General features: G+C 47.6%; 1 protein-coding gene across 2 annotated transcripts in view; it reads left to right on the forward strand.

Annotated features, from left to right (window-relative positions):
* The window catches only part of UBE2Q2 (ubiquitin conjugating enzyme E2 Q2), a 1,419,211-nt gene that overhangs the window by 389,988 nt on the left and 1,005,650 nt on the right, over nucleotides 1-23,573 (forward strand). For both annotated transcript variants that reach the window (XM_069624339.1, XM_069624340.1), the window contains exon 5: nucleotides 16,909-17,049. In XM_069624339.1, the coding sequence (XP_069480440.1) occupies nucleotides 16,909-17,049 (141 nt within the window). The remainder of the gene's footprint in view (nucleotides 1-16,908; nucleotides 17,050-23,573) is intronic.

A 23,573-nucleotide genomic window follows, 5' to 3' on the forward strand; every position in this document is an offset into this window, starting at 1 on the left:
AGCCAGCATTGTGCGAGACTGGTATGGGAGTTGTGGATAATGGTTCTCTGCACAGTCAGACTGGCACAATAAGAAGGGACAGGGACCCTGCCACCTCTGCCCTCTGGGGTAGGACTCGCTCTGGTGTCCACCCTGGTAGGCCTCCCACGCCAGGATGAGATCTCCCCATCAACTTTTGAGGGCCAGCCTACTGACCCTATAAAAATACTCAGAGGACACCAAAATACATCAATACCTTTAGGCTGATAGTTCCACTAAATTATACTTAATGGAAAAATCCAGTAAAAACCTAGTGCTACAATGTAAGTATTTCACATTGACTGGAATGTGAGGGTGAAAATCTGTTTAAAATCAAGCAAACATGCTAAAATTCCTGTCTTTGGCTCTAAAACACCTTGGATCTAAAATGTCAATGTCCAATTAAGTACATGTAGAAGTCACTTCAGAGGAGTTTCTCGTTAAAGCTTTGCAGGAAGGACAGGACACGGTCAGTAGGCAGTTCTGCAGTTATGGTTAAAGCAAAATAAATACTAGCTCTATTCCACAGGTTCAGAAAAGGTGCAATCCACCCGAGGGAACACCAAACAAGATCCAGGATGAAGACTCATCAGCCCCAGGAGGGAAATACAGCCCCAGTGCAAATCAATGGTAAACCCTGGTTGAAGTAATGCTTGCAGAAATGTGTGGCCACAGCGACACCCGAGGATAAGTATCCTGAATAACACACTTGCCTCGGGCCCAGAGGTGCTTACCCATGGTTGTTCATCCTATAAAGTAATTTTCAGGAAGGCACAACAACCTGGTGAGTACAGCTCTTTTTTAGAGAGCCGTTTAAGGGGTCTGGTCACTCGATTTGAACCCAGCACCAACAATGACCCAGACTACTAAAAGAAAGAGCAATCTCCCTTACTTCAAGTGGGACACAACATTCAGAAGTGAAAGTAACGTTGGTGTTGGCTCCAGGAGGATGAAAGAACTGAAACAGGCAGGTTCCTGACGCGTGACGATCAAAGGAAGGCAGTATTCCAGCAGAAGGTCATACTATTAGGAATACTACAGTGGGGCGAGGCTAAAGATGGCCTAGACGACAGATGTGGGATATTGAGGTCCCAGTGCCATTCCAGGGGACTGCAGCTTCCTGAGGCAGGATAGACCCAAGTAGTAATAGGAGGCTGTGGTAAAACGGCATAAAAAAGGACCTGACTCAACCAACAAGGTTGGGCAGTGGAAGGATGAAGCAAGACCAGGAAGGACTTCCAGCAGCTGAAAATCTGAACTGTAGTTTAGTTTAGGCCAGGGCACACAGTGCAGCCGGTATAGCGCTATAGCCAGATCTGGTCCCAAAAAATGCAGCAACTCCTTCAAAACAGTAATTGGCCCCCAGAAGGTAAGTAAATCTGCTGCACGCCAACGTAAGTTAGTGTAGGAATCGTGCTTTTCCTAGTTATCCCATACACACAGGGACTTGCCTAAGCGCGGCCACCAATCGCAGATGAGGGCTTCACAAGAGCTTTTGGTGGCCAGCTAATCCAGGTGGGGCCCCCTGAAATTGCCAAAAACCCTGGACCACCATCACAGGAAGTGTGATGACTAGCTCTTGTCCTGGAACTGGTCTAGACAAGTTCAAACCACTAAGAATGGTGCTTTTTGTCATGCAAAGCATCTCGCTGGCGATGCATACTTTATTTCCTTTTCTGTTTTTGAGATGAGGCAGCCACTCTGCCTTAAGGAAGTCACCTGAAGAGAGTATGGCGTGGGAAACCAAACCAACCCTGCCCTAATGTACAGTGGAACACTGAATTGGCTCACCACGGCACAGCACTTCCCAGATTAACTTGGCACAAGGACAGTGCAGTGCACTGACAGGGAAGACCACTCGAGATCAGATGTCCAGAATGTTGTTCAAGGCTGCACAGTGTAGAATGGTTGTTGAACTGGAAGAAACTTGGCACTGTAGAGGCAAAGCCGTAGGAAACCGAAGAAGTCAAGGTAGCGGGAGCAGGACAAGAGAGCAGCTGACCAAGAGAAGGGGCAACTAACCATGAGATCAGGAACCCCAGGAGGTACCAGAATAGCGAGCCCACAGACTCCTAAAAAGGCATAGAGGCAGCGTTGCAGGAGACCAGAAGGATGGCGAAGAACGGTCAGCGAACAGGGATCCGAGGTGGGGCTAGAATACAGGTAGCACAACTGGCACGAGGCTAGTTCCAAGAGCGAAAACATGGACCAGTCCAATTCAGAGATGCGCAGCAGAGCACCTTCATAGTGCAGTAAATCTGCATGCACCACTGGTGTAGCCAAAATAAATAGAAGCTCCCCCCGGTCTACTTTCCAAATCCAATGTAGGATAACATCACCATTGGGCAAAAATGGGGTGCTTAAAAAGCACCCATGGTACTAGGAGCCTTATGGTCTGCCTCGGACCATATAGGCTAAAAGGGTTGCAGTGGCAGGGGGACTTAAGAGATCCAATCCTAAAATCGAGTGGGTGGGGGGGACAACCAAGTTTACGAGTCTCAAAAATAGAGCAGAATCACCAAAAATGAAATTCTGCTCCAGTAGTAGGACATGAAAAATGTATTGGTACCCAATGGTAAATTTGGCTAATAATGGTGTAAATCTGGATGTACGCCTGGTGAAACCAAAACTAAATTACAGCTACCAACCTAATCCACAAAACCAACGTAGGGAGGTATAATCGTCCCAGGGCGAAAATGGGGGTTCTTAAAAAGCACTCTAGTCCAAGGAGCCATATGGGCTACGTAAACCCATGCATTAAAAAATAGGGTTGCCAAACCTCATGTATTTGAGATACCAGTGATGGCATACACAACTTCTCAAACCCCAACATAGCATAACAGTTAAAAATCGGGTTACCTCTCAGTAGGATGTGTTGTGTTGTGATGCACTATTTGCTGTGGTTTCATGGACTTCATTAGTTCTGCACATAACAGCCAGCCATCTCAGATATTTATCTACTTCAGAACATAGAGCAAAGTTTACAATGAGTTAGTGTCCTGGCAAATTCCCGAAACCTGATAATGTTCCTGTTTCTCGTGCTTGCAGAACTCAAGAACAAAACAATGATATTTCTACACAATAGTATTGCTCTCAGTTTTAATAGTCTACTTGTTCAATTCCATGTACACATCTTATCATACATGTCTGTAGATGTTTAGTGTGCTATAAAACTGTATTACTAACCTTGAAATCCTGTAATTCCACTTACGAATGGAGGGCTTCTGTATTGCGTAAGCGTGCAGAAGGAGACTGACACAAATGTGGTATGTTTGGGGCTAAAGACTTTTTTTTTTTTTTTTAATAGGAATGACAAAGACAGCCATACTATCCCTATTCCTAGGAGGGGTTTCCCTGCCTCAACCAAAGAGATATGGTGACTGTCAGAATGTCTGTCAACTCGGTGTCAACCGTCCTGTCATGAAACACCTTACTTCTGCCCCTTGCACCGGAAACTAAAGAGAAAGGCAGCACTGTTCTTGTCCCAGGAGAATGACTCCCTTCGCCTGGGTGAGGGTGTCTGCTTCATTCAAACAATTCCCAAATCTTAGAACAGTCTTGTGTCTTCACACGTGGTTTGGGGGGGGAAATGACTCCCTTCCCCTGGCTTTTGAACTTAGTTCCGGTCCAGGTAACCAGGAGAATGACTCCCTTCTTCTAGTATCTTATCAGTTCCTTACAACCAGGGGGAATGACTCCCTTGCCCTGGTCTTTTTCTTTGGGTTCATGCCTACAAAACCCAAATCCAGTTGTTTGGAGGGTCCACGACTCTGTCTTCTCTTCTTTGATTTGACTCTCTTGGTTCATTATTTTGGCAAGTACTGTGACGTGGAAGATTACTCAAATCACGTTCTTACTTTGGGTCCCAGACCCTGGTTTCTGTCCTTCGAACTGGCCCACTTGATTCACTTCTCTGCCAAGCACGACCCAGAGGAAGATCACTCTTAAGTCCATCACCCTCCTTTGGCTGTCAGTGGACATCTCTTCCACTGTCTTGAGGCACTCTAACTCTTAAGTTCTCTTTGTGTTACTTCCCTGCAGGTCAACAGACTTCATTTAACCACTGCGATGAGGCGGAGAAGGTCTCTAGAGTTTCTGCCCCTGCTGTGCCACCCAAGTGTTATGGTTGCAAAGGGGCCTAGGGATAATTGCATGCGCCTTCTTGATGAGCCTTCTGGTCTCCCATGCCACCCATTACCCTTTGAGTATTCTGTATGTTGCTGGGGCTTCCTTGGATGGTTGGCGTTCGGTTCAGCTTCTCCAGCATCTTCCATTAACTGCTGCTGTGACGGCATTCCATGTAGCCGACTGTTTCTTCCCTCCTCTTTACAGCGCTGTGCACAGGTCTGCTCCTGTGGACCTTCCGATCATCAGACGCACAGACTGCCAACGTCCTTGGAGCTCTCTCCCTTCAGATCAGCGACGCTGGTTTGAATCCTTCACGTTTGGTGCACAGCACACATGCAGTCTTTCGCAGCTGGCCGAGAGGAAGCGTTTAGTTATTTGTCGATCTTTATACAATGTTGCCAGCAGTGTCTGGGCTGATTCTATAGTCCTTCATCTCTTTCACAGGTTCCATCTTCATTACTCTGTGTATCCAACTTGTCCCACTACTTGGATTACCTAGGTCCCTGTCGCTCTTCGTCTCAGTACTCAAATAACTTTGAGGTACTCTCTTATAATAGTCCATTGGTCTACTGTCTACAAAGAGGTGGTCAGAGGAAGGAGGTGCTAGAGTATGTGGGGGGTGATCTTCTCATAAGGACTGTACCCGAGTCCCTCCCCCATGAGATCCTCCGGCATTATACCAGCCCCAGGGGGACTATTGACCACCAGGGGGACACCTCCCTGGCCTCCTGGGAAAGGGTTCCCCCTCGGGAGAAGTGACGACATCTAGTGAATCGTCACAATTGCCATTGTTCTGCAACCTTACCCAAACTCAGAAAAGGAGAGTCATTGCAGTACTCTGCCTGCAAACCTGCCATGCAAGCACACATGTAAAGGATGGGTAGGTGAACAAAAAAGTCAGATTGTACTATAAGACAATATGTGCAAGCAGTCTCTGCCAATATATGGCAGTAGCTCCACATAGCAACATACTCTTGTCTGCTTTGCCATTAAAAATGAAATGCCACAAAATGTAAACATGTGCAAACTGACTCCAGTGTGGTAAAGTCTAGACATGTAAGAACACCTCTCATGCTTGCTTTATCATAGATGCCCAATAAAAATGACATGCCACAGTAAGAAATGACTAGACTGGCTGCATCAAAATGCCAGTTTTGCCTCGTAATAACACACATCAATTTGGCTGTGCCCGAAAAGGCCAGTAAAACATGCAGTGATACAGTAAGGAAGCATTTTCTTGTTGGGATGCATGTATACTTCGAACCCTCATCATGTTGTCTTTGCCTTTAACACCAGTAAAACATGCAATGCCACTGTAAGAATGCACACTTCATATTTGTCTTGCCTCTTCTGTGAGTAAAAGATGCCATGCCAAATAAAGAAAATGCCCAGTTTGCTTGCCCTATTGTGCTATGAACCACCGCCCCAAACTTTCCTCTGTGCATAATGGCCTTCATCAATTTGGCTTTGTTGATAAATACCAGTAAAACATTTAAGGAAAGGTCCATGCTTCAATGCCCCTTGCCTGGGCCCCAGCCTTGCATTCTCACATTCATACACCTTCACCCACTAGTCACAAGGCCATTGGCGGCTGGTAATTTTAGATTTTTAAAATTCTATTTTATTTTATTTTTTTATAAATCAGGGTTGGGTGGAGGAGGGGCTATAAATGTTTCCCACACATATGCCAGAGTGTGGAAGCTTAACTTGGGAGCCCTAATCAACCGAAGGTGATTCAGTGGATTGGGGTGGTGGGGATCCCCTCCCGCGGAGGAATACTTTAGAATGAGTTAAATGGCGCATTATGCAGCACACTTTATGTAAAAAAATGGAGTAAAAATCCGGGCAGTGGGTTTGTAGGGCACCTCTAATCCAAAAATCTAATGGTTGCAATTCACCAACTGCACAGGAGCTTCCCCCAACCCCCCCTACCCCCATCTCCCAACAGCTTGGCCCACAGAATATGCCAGTTTAAAAACACTTTCACGCTGACTGTGCCCATACATGTCAATGATGGCTGCACCTATATATGCCAATATTCCCATATTAGAACAGTTATGTTTGCATTGTGCATACAGCCAGGAACACCATAATAAAACATGTATATGCTGGTTTTAGCCATATATGGCAGCACCCGCCACGTGGGGCAAAATGTCATACCACAGAAAGAAAACCTGTCCAAACTGGCTGGATCAAAATACAAATCTAGCCAAGTAATAGCACATCATATTTGTTTGTTATAGATGCCCAGAAAAAAATATGCCATGCTCCAAGTAAGAAAGGGCTATAGACTGGCGGCCCCGAAATGCCAGTCTAGCCACTGATGACATATATTCGATGCCTGCTTTATCCTGGATGCCCATTAAAATTACATTTTAGCACACCTCTTTGGCTCCCCACATGTCCCATCTCCCTCCCACCCCTCTCCGAACCCTCAATCGGCTCATCAGCCCAGTATTAAACACAGATACATTCAGACACCATTCACTCGCTCATTTACATGTGCACCCATTCAAGTCTTGTATGTCTTGTATTTCCTCTTTTTGCAATAGTGTACTCTCTGGAAACATGTTTTTCTCAAATGTATTGATCTTTATTTTGGCCAAAATTCTACTCTATTAAGGATTCCTGTTTAATACCTGATGGGACTAGGGTAAACACTATAACTAAAGAGGGACTTCAGAAAAAGAATGTATAAGGATTGTTTAAACAAAATGGTAATCCCAAGGTTTCCCTTGTGATGAAACGTGAGCGTCCAAAAACTATTCTAATAAGTCCTCATGCCTCCAGGGATGCCCTAGACTCCAAAATAATGTCCAAACTATATTGCCAACTGAAAAGTCTCAATCCTGATGATTGCTCTTTAGCCTACGGGCTACCATACGCTAATAAATGTACCATGAGATTTTATTCCCTCCACCCTAATTTTTCGCATTATTGAATGAGAACAATGATTGGTTCATAGAGGACTTTGATTAGTGTTTGATTAAAAGTGCATTCAGTTTGTACAGGATGATCGCAAGATATAAGCATCTGCAGCACTATCCTGGGAGTTCCTCCTATTGTGGGAGGTTTGTCCCCATATGAGCTATACTAGGATCTTAAGTCTTTCGGTTGAGTGATGGGCTGGATTACCCTGGGAATAAAGTTACTGCCTCTCTGGCCCCGTGGTGCATTTACACAATACTGTACCCCTATAAGCTAGGCAGGCACACCTCTCCCAGTAGGCGGGTTGCCGGGTAATGTAGTTTGGTGTAGCAGCGAAGGCCAAATGCACCAAAACTGGCTTAGGAAATTAATCTAGCACCCTCCCTGAGAGGGGGCCAAGCTCTCAAGTGATTTGAGAAAGACCACAAGGCTTTCCCAAATCACCCCCTCACCCCACTGCCCTAGTATCCAAGTCAACTCAATCCTGTGTCTCACTCCCATAATACAGGAGTGTGTGGGTGTTCCTCAACTCTCCACATGAAAGATGCATACATGCACTGGGGTCATCGAAACAAGCTTTGATTTAAGTTTGTTCAAAAACATTACCTGTTCAAGTTTCTTCCTTCTGGCATACCATTAGCTCCCCTTGTGTTCACAAATGTATTGATGTCTGCCCATTTGTGAAGACTGTGCATACCGGTTTACACAAATCTAGACTGATAATAGGAAACCATGCCCATAAATTGTTCAGGAACACACCATCAACAATTGCTCTACTTCTTCCATTGGATTTCTCATTAAACTATACAAAATCAAGCTTACAACCAGCATAAGTCAAGATTTTCCTCAGGTCACAGTTGGACCCAGGGAAGGCACTAGCCTACCCTTCTGGACAGTGTACGAATTTCAAGCGCAGGTGCTACCCCCTTATCAACCAAGATCATCCCTTATTGTAAGGTCTTGGGAGACTGCATGTAATGGTTGGGACCACAAAGGGGGATGCAATGGCTATGTAATAGTGTAATCAAATCTGTTCAGTTTTCAACAGTTTGCGAGTCCTTCTGTGTAGCTGGCAATTACCACAGGTGCCTAGAGTGATGTGAAGCACGTTTTCATTACCACCCACTCAAGGAACTTGGACAAACAGGGAAACAGTTGCACAGCAGTGTCTTCAAACTAAAGGCAATACTGTATGCTTTACTTTGATTCCAAACTCTCAATACAGCACAAAAGCGTCTTCCTAAGAGATGGATAACAAAACACGATGGTTCATATAACCCAGCAAGAAGAATACGTTGCTCAATATTTAACAAGATCGCATTGCAAATTTGGAAATTATGCATATTCAAAAACACTTTGGATTAAAGTGCTGCATGATCCAGTAGTGGACAATTGCCTGACAGGCGGTCTAAGCAATTAATGCATGCAGGAACATGAGTGTGAGCTCAACATTAAAGTACTAAAACCAGTTTCTGCGAAATGGTGAATGTCAAACTATTTGCAACAAATACAAACAAAAAATGCTTCAACTTTACCATTAAGGTTCCAGAAAGAGGGCCTTTAGGCAATGCCCTTAGGATACATTGGTCAGGTACATTTGCATGTTTTTTCCTTGACTCCCCTGATGTAATTTGAGAATTGGCTTGAAAAAAGCAGAAACACATTGTCTATGCTTCTGTACAATATTTCTTTAATTGCAGTCAACCAAATTGTATAACATTTTCTGTGATGATAAATAAGACCACAGGAATGATGGGCGTACTACGAAATTAAATTAGGATATTGAATAGTCCCATTTGTTATAGTGAAGTCTTTCTTTTTTTTTACATTATAAAAGATTGTGAATAAGTCGGGCTGTGGCATGGTTAACCTCGTTCCTCTGTGATAGCCCATCCCAGGTGGAACTCGGAGCCTTTCACTCAACTATCACTCTCTCAAGCTGTGGTGTTCCCCAGGGATGTAACCTATCCCCCTAGTTCTTCAACGTCTATATGGCTGCCCTGGCACGTGATATTCCCACTTTCACCTTTAACTTCCAGTGTTACGCGGATGACCTGCAACTACCTTTCAGGCTACCCTCAGCCGCCGCCTCCTCGCTCATATAGGACTGTCCGCTATTCAGTCATGGTGTGCTGCAAACAACCTCTGCCACAACGCCCCTAAGACTGAGAGCGTTAGCATTGTGACACCTGCTCCCACTTTCACTCTGGCCGGCCTCGCTTGGCCCTGCACCCGCACCCACATTCGAGGCAAGAAACCTTGAGGTCCTCTTTGACTCCTCTCTCTCTCTCCTTCTACTCTCACATTTCAGACCTCTCTAAAAAGTCGAACTATCAGCTACACGACCTCAGAGTATTCTTCCTTTTCTCACTTTCCCCAAGAGGCTCACTGTCTCCAGAGCCCTGGTTCTCTCAGGCTGGACTATTGCAATAGTAATAAACCTCCTTTCTTCTGCACTGTGTCCTCTGTAACTCATCCAGAACAGAACTGCGAGACTTATCCTTGGTTTAAGCCCAGAGACTGCATCTCTCCGGTATTGAAATCCCTTCACTGGCTCCCCTTGGCTGCAAGAATCAAATTCAAGACCCTCTGCATTGTTAACAAGGCTTTCTGGGGCCTGGGACCTACCTACCTGTAACGCTGCCTACCTAAATACTGTCCCTCATGAACCCTCTGCTCATCTACCTCCAACCTTCTGCAAGTGAGCCGGTTCTCCAAGCAGAGATTTGGAGGGAGATCCTTATCCTCAGCAGGGGCCTCCGTCTGGAATAGCCTCCCTGCCACCCTCTGTCTTGAGCCGCATCTCCTTAAATTCCGGAAACTCCTTGACCTTCCTCCTCTCTCCCTCTTCCCTGCTAACCTCGTTCTCTGTTCTTTCCCTCTCTCCCTCCTCTTCCTTAAATCATGCTGACTGGCTGCCTGGTGTACCTCAGTCTCACAGTTCCCTGGCACCCCCGCCAGTCCTCTTTTGCACTTGCTTTGTGGCCCTACATCCCACCAACACCCACGAGAGTGGCTCTCTCTGCACTTAGCCCAGTATCAACCGACCGGTGCACTTGATCCGCCCTCTCCCTGTGACCCTCTGTGCACTTGCACTATCTGTACGCACCGCACCTGAAGATCACCTGTTTGATCTCCCTTGTCTTCACCCCTTAATTGCACTGTTAAATTGCAGAATCGTTGTGACGCCCATTTGCTGTATCCCAAACTGTTAAATATATTTTTTACACTCTTAATTTGCCTGTGCAGACTATCGTCTCAGAATTTCAAGGGCTCTGAGTGACAGTTTTTGTCCCCTTGTTCCCACCCTCCTTGAGGGCTTTGAAACACTTGCCTGTGTATAGGCACTAAATAAATAAACCATACCATAACCTCCTTTTCCACTTTCCTCACATTCTTTTCCACCGTCCAGAGGTTTACCACTCTATTCCTACGTCCCGTCCCCTTTCCTCCATACTGTGTGGGTGTCCATCACTAGGGCTGGGAGACAGAACTTCTTTTGTTTTAAAGAAAATTAATCTTCCCATTTAAATTTAGATGTGTAGGGGGCGCGGCCCTGGGAGCATTCGCTTATTGACTCCGCCACCAGCACCACTCCTTAGTCCTCTTTTCCACGTCGATGGCAACTGACCCCTTTCACCAGCGCTCTTGGATTAGTCCTCTGGCCTAATAATTCCACGCGCTCTTCCCCAGAGAATTATGCTAGTCTTTTTTTTCTTTTCAATTATCAGATACTGCTTTGTCTGGCACCATGCTCCTCCCCAGCGCATGTCGGCGACAGCCGGGTTCAGCAGGTGTCCAGCCTGCGAGGGTCCCTTCACAAAAAAATCTGATCCCTCTCCCCCCTCCCCCTCCCCTGACCCCCACAAGCTGTCTGCCTCCGGAGCCTTGGCCCAGACCACAGCTGGGCTGGCTGTACCGCATGCAATGCCTTGACTCTGCACGTGCTGAAGAACCGACTAGCCAGGTGGCGGGAGCTCTTCGGAAGATCGCCTCCAGAGGACCTCAAAGCGTTTGTGAAGCAGAAGACCAGGCCCAAGGTAGGTGCCCTGTTCTCCTACAAACCCTGCAAGGGTGACTCCTTCAGAAGGAAGCACCCAAGCGGGAGGGATCTATTGGGTCCTAAGACCAGCAACAATACCAAGGCTGCTCCTACTACCAGCCACTAGGCTGAGGGATCTGAAGACCCTACCGATGCTACTCCTGAGGAGCCGCAAGGCTCTATTAACGGGTCCCAACCCAAGGGGCTACGCCCTAACACCGGACCCATTTCTGAGGGGGCACCTGCACGCAGCACTACCGGCACCACATCCGAGGGCACTCCGCCTACCAGGCCCCGACCTAAGGTGCAGGGTAGACCTCAACCACCACAGGAACGGAGTACTGCTGGAAGCCGGTCCCAGCTCAGCAAGTTCCACGACGCAGGCACGTGGCATACAGGAAAACAAAATGGCTGCTGGGCCAGACAAAATGGCAGCTCACCAACGCCTTTCCCTTCAGAGACCAGGCCGGGGAAAGCGCTTCCAGGTGGGATTGGTGAACCCCTGTCACTTGGTTCACATCCTATCCTGCTCAGCCGCAAACGCCCACGGCCACACTGTCCCTGGGTCCAGCTCAGCACCCGGCTCCCATGCCCGTACCAGTCAGGGTCGCCCCGGCCCGCATGTCTGTACCATTCAAGGCAGCCCTGGCTCTGCCACCTCAGCAGCCTCCGGCACTGATAATCAGCATGCCACAGCCTCCTGCGCCCACCACTCCTCCGGCTCCCCCGGACTGTAGGACATAACAGTGGACACAGGCGAGGAGAAGGACCTGGACACACCATCGTCAGCCAAAACTTTAAACGAGCGGCTGGATGGCCTGGCTGAGTACCTAGGAGTCCTGCAGCCACAGGTGGAACAACCAGAGGCAGGGGTACTGGCTGAAGTTCACACACTAGGCCCTACTGCTAGAACGGGAATCCCACTTCAGAAAGACATAGTAGCGCTTGCCGAAAAAGGGCCTCCCAAGCCACACTCAACCCAGCCTACCAATAGACGTTTTAAATGCAGGCAAACTGAAGCGGACCCCCCAACCCCCTCTTAATGTCGGCGCAACCACATTCCTCTGTCATAGCAGCAGCATCACTGTACTCCAAGCCACAATATACTTTGGCCTGGGCACTCCTGGGCAAAGAGGAAAAGATCTCCCTACCCACAGCCAGGCTTGCTTCAAGGCTGGGCTGGCTGAGGCCAAAATCGTGGCACAAGCCATAATGGAGTCCACGGTGGCCCACATTGACACTTCAGGTCAGGCCATTTGCATTTCCATCGACATGGGAAGGATGGTTTGGCTAAGGGCGACAAAATTAAATCCAGATGTGCAGGAATGCATACTAGACCTGCCTTTCAAGGGGGGTGGGTGGGACCTGTTCCATTCGACAACAGACAAGTAACTCGATAAGAAAAAAAGATTTTGCGATCTCCGAGCTATTCTATCGATCCTCACCAAGTCCACTTCTAAGACCTACAGCCAAACGTACCAGCACTCGGACAAGGGTCCGTCCTTCGGAGGCTTCAGAGGCTTTCAGGAGAAACGGTCCAGGCAACTGGGCAGACCCCCTAGCTAGCACAGACGCAAACAGCACAAGGTGGCTAACCAGGCTCACAGGGGAAGAAATTGTGACAGGGCCATCTGGATCCACGAGTCTCCGGTGGGGGGCAGGCTTGCCCTTCCCACACCACTGGGGGACAAGGTTCACTGACCCATGGATCCTTTCAGTAGTATCCATGGGCTTCCGGCTCCCCATTCCTCCTCCTCCTTCCCTTCCCCTCCACTCCCACAGATTGGTACAGCAACTCTGTTGCCGGAAATACGCTCGCTAGTAGCAAGCCAGGTCGTGGAGGCAGTTCTGGCCTCACAGCAGGGCATGGGCTTCCATTCACACATTTTCGACATACACAAAAAGAACCAGGCTGGCCTGAGAGTTGTTGGACCTTTCTACCTTGAAACTTTCCCTTCCCCTCAAAAAGTTCAAGATAGTTACCCCAGCCTTCATAGCGGAGACATTGTGCGCAGGAGACTGGATATGCTCCCTTGATCTGAAGGATGCCTACTTACACGTCCCGATTTGGGAACCCCATCAATCCTTCCTGAGGTTAAGGATCATAGGTGTTCACTTTCAATACAGGATTCTACTCTTTGGACTCAATTCGGCCCTCAGGGTCTTTACAAGTCTAATGAATGCAGTGGCAGCTCTACTCTGGGTGCAAGGCCATCATATTTACCCATATCTAGACAACTGGCTATTCATCTCCAGAGGCAGTCCATCCAGCATACGGCATCCACCCTCAAGTATACTCTATACGACCTGGGATTTACTATCAATCTCAGTCGGTTGGTGCCCATGCAGAGCCTGACATTCCTGGGACTAATCTGGGACACAAGCACCGATGGGATCTTCCCCTCAGAGGACAAGAGCACAGCCATCAAAAGGGCCACAGGGCATTTTCTCAGCAGAGCAGTGACCTCGGTGTGGTGGTACCAACACCTGTTGAGTTATGGCTGCATGTCTTCTTGCAGTTGGAAGCGCAAAATGAGGCGACTTAAGCTGCATTGCTCAGCCTCCTGGAACCAGGAGAAGGGTTCGCCGGCGGAGCAGGTTGGCATACCACAACAGCTCCACCAGGATCTGATCAGGTGGGTTACGGACAACAACCTGCGGATAGGCAGGCCCTTCCGGCAACCAACACCTCAGGTCACCATTACCACAGACTCATCCCTAGAGGGATGGGGGGAGCTACCCTGAACAGCCACAGCGTCCATGGAGTATGGTCCCGGCAGGAGCAGGTGGCACACATCAACTGGCTTCGAAATGATGGCCATCTGGCTTGCTCTCAAAGCCTTTCTACCTATTATCACCAGCAGGGTGATTATCATTCAAACAGACAGCTCCACCTGCATGTATTGCATCAACAAGCAGGGTGGTACTCGGTCCCCTCCCCTCTGCTTGACTGGCAGTCGACATTTGGGAGTGGGCTCTGGTGAACAACGGTTCATAGACATAATTTCGAATACAAAATATTCGAAAGTCAAAAAGTCGAAAAAAAAAATGTCGAAAAAAAAAGTCGAATTTTTTTTTGACGTTTTTTTTTCGAAATGGGGGGGGTTCCCCCCCAACCCCCCTTTTTTTATTTTTACCTATTTTTTTCACAGAAACTAGAGCCAAAAAAAAAACAATTCTACATTTTTTTTTTTCGACATTTTTGATTCGACTTTTTTTACTTTCGAAATTATGTTTTCGAAATTATGACTGGACACCGTGAACAACATACACCTGCCAGGGGAGTCCAGTCTAGAGGTGCACAGGCTCAGCAGGCTTGGCGCGGACATCTACAAGTGGCAGTTAACAAGCAGGTCCTTCAGGGGTTCTTCAATAGGTAGGGTCATCCAAAGGTGGCTCTCTTCGCCACCAGTACCAACATGAGGTGCCCCCAGTTTGCCTCCTCGCAGGGGCAAGGCAGGGTTTCACTGGGCAACCCAATGCAGATCCAGTGGAACAACATGACCGCTTACGCTTTTCCCACCACTCCCCTGGTGCACAGGGTCATCTGCAGGATGAGGGAGTTGAGGGGCCTTTGGATCATCCTGATAGCCCCATGGTTGCCAGCAAGACCCTGGTTCTTGATGCTGCTCAGCCTGTCGGACCAGGCCCCCATACACCACCTGCTGGGCCCAGCACACCTACTCTCTCAGCAGGGGGCACAGTCATCCACCCCTACCCGCAGAAGTTGGCCCTCGCAGTGTGGTTCCTGAACAGGTCTCCCGAAGCATCTGCAACTGTCACAGGGGGCTAACCTGCCCATTATACAGGGGGATAAGAGTGACGCCACCAGGAACCAGTACAAAAGCAAGTGGACCAGGTTCTGTCACTGGGCCAAATCAAAGGTCATTGATCATGTGACTTGCATGCTAGACGATGTGCTCTCCTTCTCTGCATACTTTGCACACTCAGGCATGCAAGTAGACACATTCCACACTTATCTGGCAGCCCCATTGGAGCTTACAAGAACTCTCGGGATTATGTATTCTCATCCTCGAATCCGGTGATTAAGAAGCACTTAGGGGGCCTGTCTAGATATATCCACCTATCAAGAAAACGTACCCAGTGTGGGACCTCAATGTGGTCCTGGGTGCCCTGGTGCATAAACCGTTCGAGCCAGTGGCATCTGGGATATCAGGTTAGTGACCATTAAGATGGCCCGCCTAGCGGGCCTTACCTCGGCACACCGAATCAGTGAGATTCAGGTCTAGTGGCTTCAGGGCCATATACTAAATTTCATAAGTACAAGGTGGTGCTCGGAACACACCTCACATTCTTACCTAAGGTTGTCTCTGCCTTTCACCTTAATGAGATCGTGTTACCAACTTTCTTAGCGGATGCTACTGATGACGCCCTAAGGGTACTGCACTGTCTAGACATCAGAGGGGGCACTAAGATTCTACCTGACGGACCCAAGAGCTTCCACAAAGTCTCCCTATTCGTCACTTTTGGGGGATAAAAACAAGGCTTCCATAGCAAAGTGGATCGTTATGGCCATATGAGGGGCAGCAGAGGCCATTGCCAGCAAACATGCATGCCCACGGCATCGGAGCTAAAGCCACAGCGGTAGATTTCCAAAGGCACGTCCCATGGCAGGTTATCAGCAAGGCAGCTATGTGGGCTACTCCCTCGGCCTTCTGAAAGCACTACTATTTGGATGCCCAGCAGCAACATTTGGTCAGGCAGTGTTCAGGGACTTGTTTTCTTAGAGGGGCAACTCTCCTCGCCAGGTCTACATTCATTTGTAATCGCCCATACAGTATGGAGGAAAGTGGATGGGACATATGAGTAATGAGTTAGTCACAGTAGTGACTAAGGTACTCCTAGTCCATAGTCCCCTTTCCTCCATACCTCCCACCACCCCCCCCCTAATAAAACTTGTGTCATTAGGCAATGTTAATATATGTTGACGCGTCAAGGGGGACTGAGGAGTGGCGCCGGTGGGCGGAGTTGGCAGTGCATGCTCCCAGGGCCGCGCACATCTAAATTTAAAGGGGAAGATGATTTTTCTGGTGAAAAAGGTTCTGTCTCCCGTCCCTAGCGAGGGACGCCCATACAATATGGAGAAAATGGGACTATAGACTAGCTGTATGTTAGTCACTACAGCGAGTAACGTATGACTCTTCCCCTACCTTCAATACTTTCTCTGCCAGTCTGCTTAAGTGTTCTTGATCTCTTGTTCTTTCCTTAGCAATTCGCCATAAATAGTGTCTTGCAAAATCTGTCTGAACTTTTCTTCCCCACCTTTGTGTCCTCCTCCAAGTCCACTGAGTCTTTTATGTCTACACCTTTTAGGATGGCCTTTACCCAGTGTCCCATGTCATCTTTGCAGCCTCCTGCCTCCTCCTTTATCCCAGCCTTCTTGGTCTTGTCTTCATCCTATTGTATCCTGCTCTGCCAAGGCTCAAGGGCTCTGCTCCAGGCTCCTGTATCCAGCTCCTCTAACATCTCTTTTCACCAGCAAGCACAGAATGAGCTTTGCCTCTACCACCTATTGCCTGAGCCCCTGAGGTTTTGTAGGGTTGACCAGCCATTAGTGGCAGCCTCTGCGAAGACTTTAAACCGATACAAGCCATAGAAAGAATATTACCTGGAAAGTCTCATCTCTCCCAGTAAGACTGAGAAAAATGCCAGGAACTTTCTCAAACAATCACTCTGACTCAGAATTGCAGTCAAATGTTCATGTAGCATCTGTTAGTGATGTATACATATTGATTTTCTAATGTACAGTTTGACGTCATTTTCCCTCTCAGGACATAGAAGACTTGGATCATTATGATATGAAGGAAGAAGAACCTGTGGATGGAAAAAAGTCCGAAGATGAAGGCATCGAGAAAGAGAACCTTGCAATATTGGAAAAAATCAGAAAGAATCAAAGACAAGACCACTTAAATGTAAGTTTTATATAGAACACCTATTATCCATATGATCCTGATATCCTATTATCGCACCAAGACCATTTTCTCATTTGTATCATTGCATGAAATGCAAGTAATTAAAACCTATTGACAAGTCTCCATCCCCTCTTCCTGGCAAATTAAAAAAATAAATACTGAGTGTGCAGTCTTATCTGTCATTTAGACCTCCCTGCAGGGAAGTTGATTGGATTATATTGCTGATTTACAACAGAGCAAAGATTTCACAAAGGTTTAGATCAGAAGGGATTGGGAAGTTTCAACAAGTGAACATATTTTTAAAATGTAGACGTATCCCTGCTTTTCATGAGCATCACATTTTACTGCTGTACAATCCAACTCTAAATGTCACCTAATTGTTTTTTTATATTGACGGTTTGCTATTGCCTGACAGCATGCATTTACAAAGTTAGTAAAATAAAATAGCTCGGGCTCAGACTGTGATATACGAAATTACGCCCTGCAGGTTTCCTAAAGAGTATAGTCCTCTAAATTTATATTTTTGGGCTAGGATTACTAATCTGTTGCTTAACAGAGGAACAGTCCGATTGAAATTTAAAAGCACATTAATGACACTACTGCTGAAAAGCCCCAAGCTGATCAGAACATTAGGCCCGACTGTAGGCCCATTTCTAACACATTATCCTGCAGGGCTTGAAAATTGTGATGAACCAACTACAGGAGTATATTCCACCAAATGGTTGCAATCCTATGTGGACAACGGAGGTGTATAGGTTCTGATATTATTTGAGTGGTTAGTAGCTTTTGTCTTTGTTCACCATCTTTTTTTGTTTTTAATTTAATTTTATTATCACTTTGTTATACAATCCAGCAATGCAACCAATTCTCCCCCCTAACAGTCAAAACAACAACATACAACCCTCATCCCCCCAAACGTCCCCCCGCCCCCTTTCGAAATTAACCACAAAACAGTTGGAAGCATACTAGGCTTTTCGAGTACCCATGTCCCTTAGTCCTCGGAAACGGTCTATTCATTCTTCATTTATAGGCTTCATTGAAGGGGGCCCATTCCAATTCTCTGCTTGATGCCCTGTCATGCAGTTCTGCCGTTGTTTTCCATTTCATAAAGTTCTTTTGCCTACTTCACCCACAATTGCTCCGTCAGGAGGATTTCAGATTTCCACCTTATCGTTATGCAAGCTCTCGCCTCCAGGAGCAAAAAGTGGGTCATGTGTGATACCCTTTTCCATCGATTTGGTTCTTTTTGGCCTCGAAATGCAGGACAATCTGGGATCATTGTTCCTTGAAACCCCTTCCACCTTTTTAATCCAGCCCAGGACCTCCCTCCAGAAGACTTGCACCTTGGGGCAGTACCACCACGTATGCCAGCAGTCCGCTTCCATATTACATCCTCTCCAGCTCTTTGGGCGTGTGTGAGGAAACATCTTCGAAAGTCTCTTGGGATCCCACTGCCACCTGTGCAGCAACTTCAGTCCATGCAGTTTATATAGCGCTGAGATAGCTGTCTTATGGGCTCCCTCACAAATTCGGGACCAGAGTGCGTCCGACAGCGGTGAGCCCAAATTGTTCTCCCACCTCCATCTCGGGCCCTCCACTTTGGCACCCTTAGCTTCAACCAGGGTTATATGTAACTTGGAAATTAGCCCCTCTGTGCTATTTGACTCACTCAGAATGCGTTCCGGGGAGGAGGGGTAAGGTCCCTTTGCAGTTGTTCCTTCCATTCCCCTGCCAGCAACGTCACTTTCAGCTGTAGGAATTTAAAAACCTCCAGAGGGCCTATTTGTAAGCCGGATTCAAGGTCTTGTATGGTTATGCACCCAGCTGGCTTCACCATTTGGCCTACCCTTTTAAGTCCTGCCTCATACCAATTCTGGAACCTTATCAGGTCTGTTTTGTCGTTGCGAATTGGGGGGACCCATATGCAGCTCATCGGCGACAGCCACGTCGTGAGTTGTTTCATTTCCCCCTTATTCCACCATAACCAAAGGAGGGTGCCCATAGCAAAATGATTGACGCTACTAGTGAAAGATTTCTTGGTAGCCCACAACCATTCCCCCAACGTATCTGGCCTCACTCTGTAATTCTCAATCGCCACCCATTGTTTTTGGGCATCTTCTCTCAAATGTGGCAGTAGCACCCTGAATTATGAGGCCTGATGATACTCGTACATGTCTAGCAGACCTACCCCTCCTTTTTCTTTCGGTTGGGTCAGTATTCCGTATGCTATTCATTTTTTTTTTTTTTTTTTTTTTTTAGCCTGCAATACAAACCTACTGACCATCCCCTTCATTTCCACAAAGTGGCATTTTGGAATAGTGACCGGGAGCATTTGATAGAGATACAATAGTTTCGGGAGTACCACCATCTTTAAGGCGCTCACCCGACCCTTCCACAGTCTAGTTAATCGTGCCCATTTCTCCATGTATTTCCTTCAAGAGTGGGAGAAAGTTGGCCTTGTAAAGTCCCTCTGTGGCTCTCGTGATATTGATCCCCAGATTTCTAAGCCCCTGGTGGTTTGTTGGGATTCGCTCTATTGTGGCCTCATTGTGGTTGTCACTGCCCGTGCTTTTATATAAAGAGTGGATTTGTCAGTGTTTACTTTGAGACCCGCCCACTTCCCAAATTTTCAGATTACTTGGAGGACCCTTGTGATATCTTCTTTCGGATTAGTTAACTAAAGTAAGATGTCATCCGCAACCATTGCTAATTTATATATTCTTCCACTCCTGCCTGGATTTTCCTAATGTTCTTCCCTAGCACCTCCATGGAGAGGGCGTATAAAAGTGGGGACAGCGGGCATCCCTGCCTTGTACCTCTGGTCATGATTATCTCTTTAGACATATTATTATTTACCACTACTCTTCCCCATCCGGGATCTGTACAGTGCCCAGACCCCTCTTATGAATATGTCGCCGAATCCCATGCTCTTTAATACAGACCACAAAAAGCCCCATTCCACCCTATCAAATGCTTTTTCTGAGTCCATGCTAAGGAGGGCATGGTCTGCTTCACCCATTGTGTGTGCCATTATGGAGTCTTTCGCATCGCGTCTGCCCCTTGTCTATCCTTTATGAAGCCCACCTGGTTTGAGCGGACTAGGCGTGGCATAATGTTCTCCATGTGGGATGCTAAGACTCTCGTATATATTTTGGCATCCGTATTCAGGAGCGATATGGGCCTATATAACTTGCATGACGTGGTATTCCCCCCTCCCCCCTTTGGGGATAACCGCTTTGTGAGCTCTGGAGAAAGACTGCGGTGCATTTCCCTTTTCCCGTATGTTAAGATTAGCCAATTGTGGGGCTAAGACGTCCGCAAATTGTTCATAAAATCTCATGCAGAACCCATCCTCTCCTGGCCCCTAGGCGGGAGTCTCTTTATAGCCGCTTGAACTTCTTCTGGGTTTGTCTGATTCCATGCTAACTTGTTCTGCGTCTGTGATACAAGTCAGACCTGCCTCCATTATAAATTCCTCCACCCCTCCGCCGTGTAGAGAATTTCATCGTAACTGGCAAATTAGTTTGCAATTTCCTTTGAGGCCCTAATTATTTTGCCCCCTCCCGCTCTAAGGCCTTCCACCCATCTCTCCACCCTCTGCGTTCTTAGTCTAGCTGGATCAGCTTTATTCCCTTTTTCATGAAATTTGTTTTAGGAATTTCAGCTTTCTGATTACATTCCCATTCCAGAGTTTCTTCAATTCATCCCTTTTCTCTTTGAGAGTTGCTAGGTGCGCTACCCGATATGAACCCTGTGCGTGGATCTTCCTCTCGAGGACCATAATTTCCCCTCTCAATTTATCTTAGTTAGTTTGCGTTCTCTATTCAGTCTCTCTCCCTACCTTATGAGGTGCCCTCTCCACACTGTTTTGCCCGCTTCCCACACCGTGATCATGTCTACTTCTCCATTATTATTGAATTGGAAGTATTCCTCTATAGCTTCCCTCAACTCCTGAGCATAAAGCTCATCAAGCCATAGGGAGTCATTCGACTTCCATGTGGTGTTCCTGCGATTGACCCCCCCACCCCCCAATCACTATACTTGCTATGACCATATCGTCGTCTGTCCACCCCACTGGGCGAATCACTGTGTCCAGAACCCTGGCTCTATGCTCTTTGTTAATCAGCAGATAATCAATTCTTGTGGAGGTCTCATGAACCTCTGATTTAAATGTGTATCCTTTCACCCCCGGATTACTTGCTCGCCAGATATCTACCAAGCCCTCCTCATATAATGTTTTTGCGAACCTACTCGTCTCTTCCTGCTGATTTTCTTTGATTCGGGCCCTCGTCTGCTGCCTGTCCATGTGCGGGTCTGCCCAGGTAATTAAAGTCCCCTCCTACCACCACCAGATTTTCCTCAGTCCCTCCCAATGAGGCAAGTGTCCTTGTTGAAGGGGCCCTGCCCCTGGTTGGGCGCGTATACCCCCATCAGTGTGACAGTGTGATTCGGGTTGTTTCCCAGGTCTCCCCCCCCCCCCCCCCCCCCCCCCCCCCCCGAGTATTATCCGTCTACCCTCCTGCTGATCGCTCCACCATGGTGTTTTCCAGCATGAGTCTTTTACTTCAAAGTATCCCCCCCCCCCCTTTTTTTGGCTCCCTGATGCCCAAAATACTTGCCCTGCCCCTCATCGGCCTCTCTTCCCCAATTTTCAACCCGGTCTCCTGAATAAAGAGGACATCCAATTCCGCCCTAATAAACTACCGGATCAGTAAAGTCCTTTTTGGTTGGGGAATTCCTTCCCTTGACATTCAGGGTTCCAACTCTCAATGCTTACCCCCCCCCCTTGTTGATCCGTGTTGCTTGACAGTCCGTCGGTTCCCATAGCCTCCTGTTAGTTTCCTCATGCCGTACCCAGTGTTCCAACAACTTCCTCAGTCTGTGAGCTGTTACAACTGTCCCCCCAACCCCCCTTAAACCTCAACAACCGTAAACTGAGTTAACCCGAACTATGGAACCACATCCATAATAGGCTGTCTTAGGCCCCTGATTGGAGATGCCCTCTCTGGCTTGAGGGCCACCAGGGATTGTTTGCCGCCTTCTTATGGGGTGGCTCTAACTTACTTTTCCATTCGCTTTTCATATATTCTCCCAAATTTCCTTCTTTATTCCTTTTTTTCCTTTATGTACTTAGGACCCTGTTGTCATGATGCCTACCTCCAAGGAGCCAGGTCCGACCCAGCGACCCCAGAGGCAGGCATCATTTCCCCCAGGGGAGTGCCAGCGGGCCCAAGCTGGGGCCCTTTGGACGCAGTCCTGGCGCCTTAGGCGCCAGGCTCATAAAGCTAGACATGTGTGCAAGTGTTTTCATGTGCACTTACCTGATGCAGACCATGCTGCCACATCCAGGCCCTCTTGAGGCCTGAATGGAACTACTTTACCTGTGGGACTACTTTCCACCCGGGTGTGGTCGGGGAAGGATACATACCTGATCGGAGGAAGGATACACACTTGGGACTTCTTCCAAAGCTATTTAAACCACATCCGATCAGCAACTCACGCTTCGCGTTGTTCTGCTCCTCGCAGCTGGACGCTCACTGTCAGCTCCTGCTTCTGGACTTCAGCCACGCCTGTCAGCATCCTGGGTCACCTGCAAAGGCAGACAAGAGACCTTACCAGCTAAATCTGCACCACGGAGACATCACCGACGATCCTGAAAGGGAAGAAATTATTTTTAAAAGCATTTCGTTACGATCGCTGCAGCGCTGCATTTCACTCGCCTTTCCTGGGTTCCTCCATCTTCAGCAGCGATCATCCGGATACACAGCCACTTCCCAGAGCCTAGAGAAAAAGACAAGAATAAGAGGGGAGATAAGGAAGGGAATAAGATTTACCTAATTTCATTTCGGGTCTTGCCGCTTCCAGGCATTTTCCGGACCCCGGCCCCTATGGGGAAAAAAGACAAAGACATTGAATGAGCGTATGCAAAGTCAGTTCCCGAGCGCTCATCCAGAACTAACCTGCCATTTGCTGGAACTGGAACTGCACGTTTCACTTCGGGTCAGTGCCATATCTCCGGCATTCCGAACCCCGGCCCCTAAGGGGAAAAAAGACATAAACATTAGCGCTTGCTGCAAAAAGACAATGAACATTATTATTAAGCGTGGACTTTTGAACTTGCAACAGAACTTTTACAGAGCTTTACCTGAATAGTCAAGCGTACCTGAACTCTCCTCAATCCAGTGAAGTAACTGGGTTTCAAAGCGCCCCTGCATCAGAAGCAGGATGGAGAGCTCATCCTTCCTGACCCTAAGGTGAGACTTCACGGGGAATCGTGGCAGAGTATCGTGGAGGGTTGGAAGAGAGTGGGAGGCTTGATCATAATTCAGTCAGTAGGTAATACTCCCTTTTCACGGACAGGGGAATATTCCTGCGAGCCGGAGAAGCCAGAGTAGAGGGCCCTTCCTGTCCATCTTCAGAGTCCTGCGCTTCACCATTGAAGAAGCATCAGCACTAGAAGCCAGACCTGCGCCTCCGTGGGAATCAGGTGAGCGTTACACCTGTCTCCCGAGTTGCCTACGTTC

Source organism: Ambystoma mexicanum, chromosome 11, assembly GCF_040938575.1.
Source record: "Ambystoma mexicanum isolate Mex_15411 chromosome 11, UKY_AmexF1_1, whole genome shotgun sequence".
In the NCBI taxonomy this organism is placed as follows: domain Eukaryota; kingdom Metazoa; phylum Chordata; class Amphibia; order Caudata; family Ambystomatidae; genus Ambystoma; species Ambystoma mexicanum.